The sequence below is a fragment of the Chaetodon auriga genome, chromosome 11 (genome assembly GCF_051107435.1).
Source record: "Chaetodon auriga isolate fChaAug3 chromosome 11, fChaAug3.hap1, whole genome shotgun sequence".
Taxonomy (NCBI): domain Eukaryota; kingdom Metazoa; phylum Chordata; class Actinopteri; order Chaetodontiformes; family Chaetodontidae; genus Chaetodon; species Chaetodon auriga.
The window spans coordinates 21871628-21884921 of NC_135084.1; the positions used below are offsets into that span (position 1 = coordinate 21871628).

General features: G+C 44.9%; 3 protein-coding genes across 3 annotated transcripts; 1 reads left to right on the forward strand and 2 right to left on the reverse strand.

Annotated features, from left to right (window-relative positions):
- Positions 1–22: 22 nt before the first annotated feature.
- Positions 23–2681, reverse strand: pno1 (partner of NOB1 homolog). Its single transcript, XM_076742652.1, has 7 exons — positions 2392–2681; positions 1581–1727; positions 1397–1480; positions 964–1024; positions 728–845; positions 433–503; positions 23–308 (listed from the first exon to the last, which is right to left on the reverse strand). The coding sequence occupies exons 1-7, from the start codon at positions 2587–2589 to the stop codon at positions 241–243; spliced, it is 747 nt and encodes a 248-aa protein (XP_076598767.1). The 5' UTR covers positions 2590–2681; the 3' UTR covers positions 23–240.
- Positions 2682–2897: 216 nt separating this feature from the next.
- On the forward strand, positions 2898–7747 carry dnaaf10 (dynein axonemal assembly factor 10). The gene is made up of 8 exons (XM_076742291.1): positions 2898–3189; positions 4122–4222; positions 4386–4516; positions 4592–4693; positions 5136–5251; positions 5889–6023; positions 6773–6870; positions 6958–7747. Exons 1-8 carry the CDS (start codon positions 3004–3006, stop codon positions 7163–7165), a joined length of 1077 nt encoding a protein of 358 aa, XP_076598406.1. The 5' UTR covers positions 2898–3003; the 3' UTR covers positions 7166–7747.
- On the reverse strand, positions 7714–12367 carry LOC143328343 (uncharacterized). The gene is made up of 10 exons (XM_076743423.1): positions 12315–12367; positions 12125–12247; positions 11580–11717; positions 11090–11339; positions 10780–10981; positions 10279–10528; positions 9764–9891; positions 9269–9423; positions 8221–8443; positions 7714–8081 (listed from the first exon to the last, which is right to left on the reverse strand). Exons 1-10 carry the CDS (start codon positions 12365–12367, stop codon positions 7942–7944), a joined length of 1662 nt encoding a protein of 553 aa, XP_076599538.1. The 3' UTR covers positions 7714–7941.
- Between the last annotated feature and the right edge of the window lie 927 nt (positions 12368–13294).

Consider the following 13294-nt stretch of genomic DNA (forward strand, 5'->3'; position numbering starts at 1 on the left):
ATAAAATTAATCTCATTTGTTTCTGGGGATTGAAATTATTTATTTACATGCTTACAGATTAATGCATATTGCTTATGCATGTCTCATGATTTCTGCCTCATGTTTTGGGTCAGCTGATACAAAAATGATACCATGACATCATAACAGAGGAACCTGAGGTGTCACTCATCCACACAGATCAGTGGGAAAACCACCAGCCAATGGGGGAAAGGATAAATACACACAGCAGCCAATAAGACTTCAGAATCTCTCCGCAGTCCGGCTCGCCACCACCCTGATGTTGCCGTAGACCTTTGAAGGTGGACTTCCTGTAGGGGCAAACAGGGTTTAAAGGTCACTTCTCAGCACTACATACAGACTCATAGAGCTGATTTCCAAACATGAGATCAACCTCTGCTGTACTGTATCACTCAAATTTAATATCTTTCTTACCCAAGATCAAGTTACATATCGCTGTCCGGGCCATCTTGATGTTCTGGAAAGATCCTAATATGTGAACTTTTCTGTTGGCAGACAGACGAGTGGGTGTTAATGCTTCAGAAACCAGACGTTCGTCTGTGGTATAACAACTCGTAAACTGAATTTTCAAACTTGTTTCTGATTACTGGACTACAGCTGTGAAAACAAACTAAAGGTTAAACTGAATGAAACTGATTTTAAAATGAACCTAGCAGTGATTCTTAATCGTTTTCACGGTCAAGATGCAGGAATGGTGAAGAGCACTCACGTATCTGCAAGCACAATGCGAGTCTTTGTGACATTTTCAATAGTGAACTTGGTTTTTCCTCCCTTCCCTGCTATTCTTCCAATGGCTCTGGATAAGTGGTCTCCCTTCAGAGGTTTCACTGCCAAGACGAACAACAAGAAAACGATTAAATACACACGAGAGACTGAACACAGAGTTCAGCAGGAAAAAAAGGGTTGAATAAAGACAGAGTTTCAGAGCAGACACGAGCGCCATACCGTCTGTGACATCAAAGCTTTCTAGGAAAAGCTCATCTAATCTGATGAGAGCTAATGCGTCCTGCAAGAGAAAATGGGAGCGTTACATCACAAACCAAAATCAAACAAGGGATATTCACAAAACATCAACAATCAAATGCTGTTACAAAGCGAAGAGCTCAGATTTGAGTTTGTGTTGATCTAAATGATATGATCAGCTGTCTATGAACGCTGACAGAGACATTTAAAGAATGAACCTGCCCTTCTGCTTAAACAAACGCCCTTAAAATTAAGGAATACTCAACAAAAACAATCTCAACAATTGATCAATAAAAGAAAACCAAACATTTCATCTCACTGGCAGTCGATGATTAACATTTTGTATAAAAACAGAGAATATCCATGAAAATGAAAACATGCAAAGCTCAACGAGACTTTCCATGAGTGTACTCACTTCAACCTGGAATCCAAGAATAAACGCTCTGACAAAATCTGCTGCTTTTGTCAGCGAGCCAATGTCCTGTGTTTCTTTACACGTCTGAAAGAGGAAGGTCATATTACACACAATCTAAACAACTGTGGGTGCCAGAGAAAAGTCAAAAGGCTGAGCCACGCCAACACTGTTTAACTAAACTTACTTTGATTTCAACATTCCTTGTTTTGAGGTTGAATCTAACTTGGAGCTGCAAGTTCTCTACAATGGGGGTGAAGATCTTCAGCCAGTTTTCCTTCAGCGGGGTGTATCTGTGAGCCGGGACAGCGATTTTGCGCATCTCATCTGGTCCCTGAAACACACACGAAGCAACATTAACAGCTGTGTTCTGTGGCACTAAATTAGGCTTTAACTGAACACCACTTAAGTTAGTTAATTATTGTCACAGAATCTAACACACAGCTCAAAGTTTCAGTGGTGCAGTCCATATTCCCTAAGGATTGGGTGGATGTATGAGCAGCACCATGTGCCTTAGTTTTAACAGGAAAACACACACTGATCATCCTTTTCAGCGTTTAATTACTGAAGCACCGGTCCCACTGATCTCAGTACAGCTGAATATCTTATGAGCCATTGCTTCGAATTAAAAATGTATTGTGTAAAGTAGTTAGTTAATGCAGCTATTACAAGAGTACTGTTGATTAATGTGGCGTGAAATGTTGTACAACACGAGTAAAAAGTCTCAGCAATTAGAAATACTCGAGGAAACTGCTAGGAGTATCACAAAAACTGAACACAGCAGTTGTTAGTTGTTAGTGTTCTGCTTCCCCTGTGCGCGACCAATACAACATACAGTAGCTTTATTTAATAGTCACAAGACTACATTGCGCATGCGCAAAGCAGTTAGTAGCTACTTTGTGATTAAGGAAAATGACATTATTTAAAGTGTTTTCGCTATTTATTTTTGGTTACATTTGAAGCAACACACACAGCACACGTACACAGATAGCAGTTACCTTTAATTTGTCTCCAGAAATCGGTGGAAACTGCGGCCGCTTGCTTGCCACGGGCTCCTCTGTGTCCATGTCCACTCCATCTTGTTCACGTTTTCTTTTCTGAGTCTTTTTAGACTTTACCTTTGTGAAAGATTCTGTGTCATCTTTACACTCCTTGGCAGCACCAGCTTCAGGGGTTGTATCTTTATCAGTGTCCATCCCGAAAATAGTTTATAAACGAGACTTAGCAGTCAAATCCGAGGAAGACGACGGCCACAGAGGCATGAGAGTGTCCTCGTGCAACGAAAAGGACCCAAACCGCCGCGTCGTCGACGCCTGTGGACAGAAAATATTGAACACTGCTGTTGTAATTGGCAAAGATGTCTCACTATGTTACTCGAATATAGCTGACTGATTAAAATGTCCCGACACTGTGTCTGTGTATCTAAAATACGTAGAATTTTCGCTTGGATTTTGTACTTTTTGTCAGGCACATCTTTAGGCAGCCGCACACTCATCTGTAGGAGGGTCTCAACGTCATTTGTTTTGGCAGCGAGCTGCATTGAACGGTTGTCTTGATACTTTTACACTTAAAATTCCACTGTTATACCTGTTATCTCCCAAACAACAAAGATGTCAACGCCTCTATCAAAGCCTCAGATTATTGCGCACATTCAGAAGAGTTTGAATTACACCGTGTTTGACAGTAAATGGATTCCGTGCAGCGCGAAGTTTGTCTGCCTGGGGAACTTTCCGAGAGGAACCGGAGTAATGCAAGTTTATGAAGTGCAGCACGGAGAAGCTCAGCTTATCAAGGAGGTAGACGGCACGTAAACATTTCACTCTTTGGTCTTGCACCTATTTTCCAACAAAGACATGATGCAGACGGCTTATCTTTGGGCGAGCTAGCTTATCTCAGGTTTCTAGAAAAGTCTTGCTAGGTCACTGTCTCCATAGCAACAGTTAACACGAAGACAGCCAATGGCGTTACAACTAATGTTAATCTAAAGTTTTGTACACGAGAGTGTTCTCGTGTTCATATATATCCTTTTTGGTACATATCATGCTATAACTGTCGTTAATATACACTATACAGTTGAAACGTCTCAACATGCGTAGTGCACGTGGCCTTAATTAAGCACTAATTAACAGCACTGTTGAGAATTTGCTAACAAATAAGCGCACGGACTCAGACCTGTGGTGGAACATTGGAGACATTTAACTTCCGTCACTGGAGGCAAATGGTACCTAAACAGAATAAAGCTAACGTGACGAATGTCTCAGAGAAAAACTTGTCTTCGAGCACACCATCATACACTGTCCCACCGTGTCAGTCGACGTGGTCTTATGAGTCTGTAGCTTGACCTCAAGGTGCAACTGGATGAGAGTCAGGTGTGGAAGGTAGGATTAACTGTGTGATGAAGCAGCTTGGAAACCTTCAGGCATCACAGCACGAGGGTGAGGGTTTCAGAGGGTTGCTTTAGTGAAGAAGGACAAGACCCTGGAGCAGAACCCGAATTTGTAGTTTGTGGGTCAATGTTTGATTGAATCTGGGTGATTTCAATTCAGTCACCTGTTGCAAACATTTTTCATTTCTCTCATACATAGCTGTACTTTTCTATGTTATACCTCGAAATGTTTTTAAATTTAGGTGTTCACCATTAACACACTGCTCTAGATTGGACCAAAAATAAGTGTATAGTGTTGTTTCACTGCTTGTTGCATTGTCCCGTTCCTCTCGTGTGTTTCAGGTAGAGAAACCTAAACCCATAAAGTGTGGGACATTTGGGGCCACCTCTCTCCAGCAAAGACACATAGCAACTGGGGATTTCGACGGAAATCTCAATATATGGTATTTTATACACAGCCGCTGATGTCACACCCTCTGTGTTTTGCCAAAAGCCCAGTTGAACAATTATAGTTGGCCTCTTTTTAACCTTAAAAATTCAAATTTTGAAGGTTAATTTCTGTGTGAATGAATTGAAAGTGAGCTCACACTGACTCTGATGTTGCAGGAATCTGGAGATGCCTGATGTGCCGGTGTACACTGTAAAGGCCCACAAAGAGATCGTGAATAGCATCGATGGTGTTGGCGGCCTGGGGATCGGCGATGGCGCACCTGAGATAGTCACTGGAAGTAGAGACGGTAAGAGCATTAAGAAAGTTTAACCTAGTTTACAATTAACATTACAATTAAACACAAATTCCTTGTGCGTTACAGGAACAGTAAAAGTGTGGGATCCCAGACAGAAGGATTCACCTGTAGCCAACATGGAGCCCATGGAAGGAGAAACCAAGAGGGACTGCTGGACTGTTGCATTTGGTGTGTAAAATCTAAAGCTTTTGAGAAGACCTACATCCACAACCTGCAGTCTTTTAGAAAAGCGACCAGTCCTGTTTCGGACACCTTCTTTCCAAATACACAGTATACTCCTCATAGTACAAGCCCAGGTTTATCCATGTCCTCTATGCACAGAAGGTGGGTGAAGAGTGTCCAGGTTGTGCAGAGGAAAACCAATTATCCTCCCACTCTCAGGCTCTGCCATGTCCACAGAACAAAAGAATACCACATTAACAAGCAAGGCACAGTCAGTGACAGTCTGCGTGCACCGATGAAAACGTAGACCTAAACCTTTGTTTGAGCCTATTTTCTGTGATCTTTTCCACTTAGAAGATATACTTACCTGATGTTTTTAAAACCAGCGTTGGGAGCTTTCCTTTACCATCCTGAATGAAAACAGTGCTCATTTCCCTTCTCATTACAGGTCATGCCTTCAATGATCAGGACCGCTGTGTGTGTGCCGGCTATGACAACGGGGACATCAAACTCTTTGACCTGCGGAACATGTCTCTACGGTGGGAGACCAACATTAAAAATGGGGTGAGGTGAACACTTGTATTGAAATGGTAAATCATGCCAATATGTGGTCTGACAGCCCCTGTGGCATGTCATTTTTACGTTAAATATTTCAGGGGAAGATTTTCCTCTTGACTTCCGTAGACATGTAGCCAGTGTGGCACCACAGCAAGAAAATTACAAACATCTCAGAGGAAAATGGGAACTCAAACTGACAGTGACTCAGTCAACTCAGCTCTGAGACACAGAGTAGTGCAGTTCAAACTATGAGGTATTAAGGCCTGATGTTTTTATTAGGATAACCTGTCAACACATACATTATTTCTTTTGCACTGCAAACAGCACTTGAATCATAACGTAGACAAAAACAGAGACAGATGTGGAGACACAGCTGAAAGTGACTTCCCAGCATCATTTAGACTGTACATGAAACCGCAGGGGAAGTCTTATGTGAATGCGTGTTCCCTTCACACGCCACGCACAAAGCACTGCTCTGATCCTCTTACACAGTCCTCTCTCTTACTCAACACCTCTTGAACATAGATGAACCAGCCAGGGGTCATTATCTCCATTTCAACACAAAAATAGTTTGTGGTGGAGCCATGCCATGCGATAAATATCCAGAGGGAGTGACTGTTATTCTTTCTTACATCACGGTCAGGTTTGCTGTGTGGAGTTTGACAGGAAAGACATCAACATGAACAAGCTGGTGGCCACCTCACTGGAGGGAAAATTCCACGTCTTTGACATGAGGACCCAGCACCTCACCAAGGGCTTCGCCTCAGTTTCCGAAAAGGTAATTGACCTGGGTGGAGAGACGGATGTTTGGCTCCTATGTATGGGAAAAATGTCAAAAGGTTATTATCATGATTATTACTTTTACGTTTGTATGGTACGGAGGGAAATGGGGGCACTTGTGGCTTTGACCGTTTTCACAGCTGGAAGTGTTTGGGGTTGTGTTAGTCTAACGTTCTCTGTGGCTTTGTGATACTGGCCAAAAATGACTCTGGGCCAGTGAGGAGAGAGAAGTGTGGCTTTTTGTGGGAAAACGCTTGAAAAACACACTTAAACCGGCATTAGTGCACAGAGTGTTTGCTGGGTCTGAGAGATCAGAGGCCTCAGCTTTCTAAATATTTGTCCAGTTCTTCAACAGTTGGCACATCAGTGTCACCAACCATGAATCATAAGGTTGCAGCAGATACAGTGTGTTGTTCCAAAATGTCAACGTAGCCCCAGAAAACAAGTCTTAATCTTTGGATTTTTAGTCATTTTATATATTATTCTAATAAACATCTCCAAACTGTAAATAAAGACCAGGAGTCACTCGCAGTGTCAGGGCCAGGTTCCTGACCAGGCTCAGTGGTTTCAGTGAGCTTATTAATAATGTTCGTACTATTTAAAGACAAAGTAATGGCTGTCAGGATGTTAAAGTGGCTGACAGGTTTGCTGCACAGCTTTGCAATGTCTTGAAAGGCACTGGGAATGAATTTTGCTTTTATTAATTAAATTGTGTTGGAAAACAATGATCCGTCTTCTTTATTTTAGGCTCATAAGTCGACTATCTGGCAAGTGAAACATTTGCCTCAAAACAGAGACATCTTTATGACGGCGGGGGGAGCAGGCAACTTACATCTATGGAAATAGTAAGTAATTGGTCTTTAAGTACAGCAGCACTTTGTCCCTTTTCATTGATTTTTAAATTCTTTTTTTTTTTTTTTTGTCATTTCCAGTGAGTATCCTGCTAAGAGGAGCAAAAAGGACTCGGATGGCGCAGATGTGGGCGTAGCTGGCTCTGTCAACCTCTTACAGAACGTCACTCTGTCCTCTCAGCCAATCGCCAGCCTGGACTGGAGCCCCGACAAGCAGGGCCTGTGTGTGTGCTCGGGCTTTGACCAGTCTGTCCGCGTGCTCATTGTCACCAAACTCAACGTGGTGTGAAAAGGTGGACGGACGACGAGGATCTGCGCAGCCGGAAATGAGACATACCAGTGGTGGGTAAATCACTGCCCTTTTGTGAGGCTGAACTGTCTTTTATTAGAAGACAACTGTTTCCTACTGCAGGTTTTGGAGGCGGTCTATCAAGATTTTGTATAATTGATACTCATCTTTAGACTTATTTTGCCAGGAAGCATTTAACTCAAATGAAGTTGGAACCCCTTGCTGGGGTTGTGTTGTCTCTGTTAAAGACTATCCCTGAAAAATGTGTAGTGCTTGGCTGAGCCCTGCAGGCTGTGTGCAGACAGATACCCCGTAACACGATGCATTTCCTGTATCATTGAAAAGCTTCTGTTGGGATGAAGAAATGAGTCTTATCGCCTCTGGCCTGGAGCACTTTGGGGATCAAGGTTTAATTTCTTTATGCATTTGAATTTTTGTAGGACGCTCACTGAAACACCTGTCTTTTGTTGCAGTACTGGTGAAGATTGTTGTCCTTTTGTCTGTTGTTGTTGTCACTTTTGATATGTTTTTTTTATTGAGACCTCTGTGTTTTCATATTAAATGTTCCTTTGGAGAAAAAGATGACATTTTCTCAGTGTCTTCTGTCGAATGTTAATGGATAAATTAGACCATCAGGTGAGAGGATTTCTGTGTCCATGAACACAGAAAGTATCTCCTCAGCTGAGGACAAAACATGTCTTTTTGGTGCAAACTGTGGCTCATTTAAGGATTTTAAAAGATGAATACAGGTATTTGTTAGAGGGTCAGATGCATCATCATATCCAGCACTTGAACTTGAAGAAGTCCTGCAGGTCCTGATCGTCCTCCTGTCTGTCGTGGATCCTCGCATAGACGCTCTTCAGCAGCTTGGTCATGGACTTTCCATCCAAGACGTCGATGTATTTGTCTATGCAGCCTAAAAAGACAGCCACAGATTACTACATCAAAATCACTGCAGCCACACTGACACGAATGCTTCAGCTTCACCACCATTTCATTTCTAAGACTAAAGACACTATGTCCACAGTATTCGTTATAACAGTATGAGTACTCACTTAAGCCCATGACTTTGCCGTGTGCTACGAGGCTGGGGCCCAGCTGCGGGTGGTCGTACTGCTCCAGCGCCATCAGCATGCGGACGATCTCTCCCGTGATGAAGGCATCGTCGTAGCTTTGCTCGGCCACAGGCTTCAGAGGGAACCTGCAGTACACCTCCACCGCGGCCTGAGGGTCTGATGGCTCCAGCAGCTGCACGAGCTCAATGTAGGCATCGTGGACCTGGACAGCCAGTTGTTTCATTAACCACGGCTTCTCTGGATTACAACAACTGAGGGAAATCAACACCTGCCAAGTGCTTGTACGTCTCTATAAATGACTACAAAAAAATCCAACATCCTCTTAGAAATGTCATTTTTTCCCATTATGACTGAAATTTCTATTTTGTACAATAACTGCACGAGCCTCTCCGGCGTTCATACAACAGAGAGTTGAACAAGTCTCTGTGTGCTACACAAGAAAAATTATTATTCACGATGGAGGAGTGCAGAGGATGAATTGTTGAGTCTTACAGCCTGAGGAAAGACGCTGCTCTGTAGTCTGATGGTATGACTACAGATACGGCCAGACGGCAGCAGGGTGAACAGGCTGTGGCAGGGGTGGGTATTTTAGTATCCTCTGGGCTCTGTGCAGGCGCCTCACCTCACTGATATTACTGATGCTCACTGGATGGGTACAAATGATGCTCGGGGTGGCTTTAACCCCCTGCTGCAGAGCCCTCCTGTCCCGGCTCGTGCACGTCCCACACCAGTGTGGAGATGAGTGATGTCCACAGTATGTTCTGAAAGTACTTTATAAAACCAAATGTTGTAGAATTTGGTTTTCTAAAATGGTCTGAAAATATTTTAGAAAACTAAATGTTGTGTAATTTTCTCATCCAACAGAGCAGCATGTGATCCTTCCACTGGAATGAATCACCGAGATGTGGAGTCGAACAGATGGGTGGAAGTGAAAGTGGTGACGTTATCTTATTTTATAGCCATTGTAAGCTGTGATGTAAAGCGTTGAAGAAATGCCTGAGTCTAAACGTAACAGATAATGACTGACCCCTGGTGCCATGGAGATGACCTCTCGGTAGAGCTGCTTTGCCTGGTCCTGGGTGTCTGCAGAGCGGGAGAGGGCGCGGGCCAAACCCAGGCGTGAGATGTGAGACGTGAGGTTCACCGGACTGGACACGCTCACTCTGTCTGCCACAGCGGGCTCTGAAATAACAATTAACACAGACAGTAAGTATAATTTCCACCTTTGACAGGGACTCAGTCTATTTTTCAGGGGGAATTTTAAGTTGGGACGTGTAACATAAACGGACAGTTAGAAGGAACGAGAAACATTTTTAGATACTCATCCAAACAGCATGTTGTTTGAACTCCTTCTTATACAAACAAACTGCATAATCCCCCTTTTGTCATTCTTTTTGTCTTTTATGGTATGAACATTCACACACAGCATCACATTCAGTTCACAAATAAAAATTCTGAAAAGACTCTGGGGAGGAGAGGTTTTCACCTGATCATGTGTGTCATTTATTTTCTCGAGCCTTACCCTCTGCTGTCTCAACAGTACCAGGGCAACCGTCCTGTTCAGGCTTGCTGGCAGGGAGCTGGGGTTTAGTATTGTTGCTGGAAGGTTTAGTGGATTTATCTGGCCTGGCTGCTGCTCCAGCTCGCCCCCTACAGGAGACAAAATATAAGACAAAACCTCTCAAATGGTTAAAAAGATGTGAGACATAAGTCTGTTCATGCTGTGCTCGTACAGGAAATATGGCATGCACATCATATTCATGTCACCTGTAAGTTTCCTTCATTCAAATAAGTCGCTTTTCATGCAACTTCTACGAGGGAATGAACTGCAAACTTGTTCCAGTGAAGCTCCCCAGACTGACAAACTTTCAGTAAAAGATTGTGTTTGTGCTTGACATGAATATGAAGCAGGACAGAACTGAGAAAAGTAAGCATCCACAGGAATTCATCCATGAATAAATAAATGCCAACAAACATCCACAGACGACCACACAACAGGTCTGCCAACGCTGGGCGCAGGCTGCCAGCGTGACTCACCTGACTGCAGGGGTTTTGGCTGGAGGTCGGGCAGCTTTCCCTCCCCTGACCGGGGCTGGGCGCACGGGAGCAGAAGCTTTGGTTACAGCTGCCGCCACCCGTCCTTGACCGGGCCCTCCCCTGCCACGCTTAGCTCCTCTCTTGGCCACGCTGGTGTCAGAAGGCCCCTTCGCTCCCGCTGGTTGGGTGATGGACTGCTTGGCAGCTCTGTCGTTTTCAGCCTCCTGCCAATCCTGCCACCACTTTTGTTCTGGGCAGACAGGGGAAGGTTAATGTGGGAGTGGAGTTCATTTCCAAATGGATTTCGTATTTGTTTAATGTAAAGTGTATTCTTTGCAGCAGGGACACATATATTACCATATCACATGTAGCCTGATTTGTCATGAAACCAATGATCTGCATGTCATTTTTACATAAACGTAAGATCAGGCCCATCGCTACATAATTCTCTGCATGCCAGCTGTGATTCTGAGTGAGACCAAAGACACCATACAGACTCACTGCTCAGCTGTTCAAGTGGCTCTCCGCTCTGAGTCTTGTGTTCCAGCTCAACGCTGGCCTGGAAGCTGAGGCAGGCGTCAGTTATGGCTTCCTTTGACCTGTCTGAATCTGGGTCATTGTCATACTGAGCCAACTGCGCCAGACCCAACAGACACAGGGCGTAGCTGTCCCGCGGTGTGGTCACCACTGCTAACTGACATGCCTGTACGCAGGGGAGGTAGGCGGATGGCACAAGTCAGTGCCTCAGTGTAAAGCAAGCCCAAACACTTCCAGGATAAAACACACTTTCTGTACGTTTCCACGCTCTTACCCTCTCCTGCATGTCCAGCAGCTCCTTACAGGGGCCGACAGAGGTGAGGCGTATGAGAGCTGTGAGGGCCCGGCATCTCTTCGCCACCAGGGACTGCCTCTCCATGGCCGTCTTGGCTTGGCGCTCACCCCGCTGGATCAGCCTCTGAAGCAGGGCAAATTGAGCATCCAGGAGCACCCTCTCCAGCTGCCCGCTCGCCTCGCCACGACACACACACTGACTCACAGTCTGGGCAGTCAGCACTGCTACACTGAGGCATTCCAGCACAGACACAGACACAGGCAGGGTTTTTATGCAGCGCTTAAACACTTATCAAACTGGGTCATACTGGTGTGAATGGTGAGACTTTTCTTTGAATCACACGTCCACAATGGAGATAAGAGAGACAGCTAATTGGAGCTGATATCCACCACAAACGTTAAGTACAGGTAATATCACCCATAAAAAAGTCCAATTATTGCTTAAACAGAACCTTTGTTTTCTAACGTACGTGTGATAGACCTGTTCCGCGCTCATGGCCTTCCCAGACAGCGTGTTCCTCTGCTGCAGCTGGCCCAAGGTGAGAAGGCCGCGAAGGAACTGTGTGTTGAGGCTGGACAGAGGGTTCGACGGATCCTGCTCCACCCAGCTAGAGACAAAATCACGAAAATGAATGGCAGCACAGAACAATCCAAGGCAGCGGCGGGAGCCCCTTGATTACAAACCACAGCGACCGGTCCATACCAAAATTTAACCATATCAGCTAGTGAAGAATCAGATCTCTTAATCTTCATCTGGACCTTCTCCCCTTTAAATTCACTTTAAAGATGGTGGTTAGTGGAAAACCCAAATCTAGACTTTCTAAAAACAAGCCCTTTGCGTGGGTGACGCTGCAGACGGTGTGTCTGCGTGCATCTGCAGACTATGATGTTTTTCACTGCCCCGTTCTCCCTTCTGCAGGCTTAAACAGAACATCCCGGTACATTACTGACACTGTCATGCCCTCACGCTCTCGCTGAATGCATCCACCTCCACCACACATACACATATGCAAACCTCTTGCTGCAGCACTGGCTGACAAAGTGCTCCAGTCCCTGGTGTAAGAACAGAGCAGCCTCCCTCTCCGTGTCCTCGGAGGCTTTCTGTTCCTGCTGCAGCAGAGCCAGCCCCGTGAAGAATCTGAGAAAATGACAGCAGCACAGGAGAGACGGTGAAGACAAAACTGGCTCTGACTGACTCGTTTTACATGTTCATCCACATCTCATTGACCGTCTTGAACTGCCAGGCCTCGTCTCTCATGTGTGACAATACTTGTTGTGTTTTTTCATTACTCCCACCCCTATACGATGATATGATATCATAGAGTTGTTGTACATTTGAAGAGCAGATTTAGAGGCTGGCTGTTACGGTGACACAGAAAGGATGTGCGTGCTTTCATCTCTTCATACTCTACTCCTGCTTTAGCAACAAGTCAGAGTGAGATCCTCAGATAATAAACCCAGTTAGTTCTGTGGATAACTTTTAATTAATCAGGCAGCACTTCTATGACCTGACCTGAGTGCAGGATGAAGGGGGCGCAGTGCCAGGCCGCTCTGGAGGTGCTGCAGAGCTTCCCCGCTCCTGCCCCGCAGCAGCAGCAACCTTCCCACATGGAGGTTGTACTCCCAGCTGTCAGGACTCAGAGACCAGGCATCCAAGTACTTCATCAGGGCCCGGTGGACACAGCCCTCTTCATCCTGCACGGCTGCACTGCTGTCCTGCAACAAGAGCTCAATTTCATCTGTCAAATATTCATTAGTAATTAGTTAGAGGATGCTTGTATCTAAACTGCTTTATAGAGCAATAAGTAGCTACCTTAGCAGTTTTCTTGGAGAGCCAGATGTAGAGCGTCTGAACATAGTCGGCTTTGCTGGACTGTCCTTGCTCTTTGAGCTGCTGATACTCTTTATCCAGAGCCTGCAGCTGGTTCTGCACTGTGGGCGCGCCGACGTAACCGTGGAGTCTGCACACAGCCAGGATGTCGTCCTGACGTGCTGTCGATTTGGCATCGCTTAGTTCATCTCTGTCTCTGTCAGCCTGGAGGTGAAGGAATGAAGAGGTGAGAGGTTGCTTTCTGCTGCACAATTCAAACAAATTTAAGGAACATTTTCACCAATAAGACTCATAATCAACATTCAAAAAAGCAGTGTTAAGTTAAACTGTTTAGGTGAAAAGGCCCTTTCACAC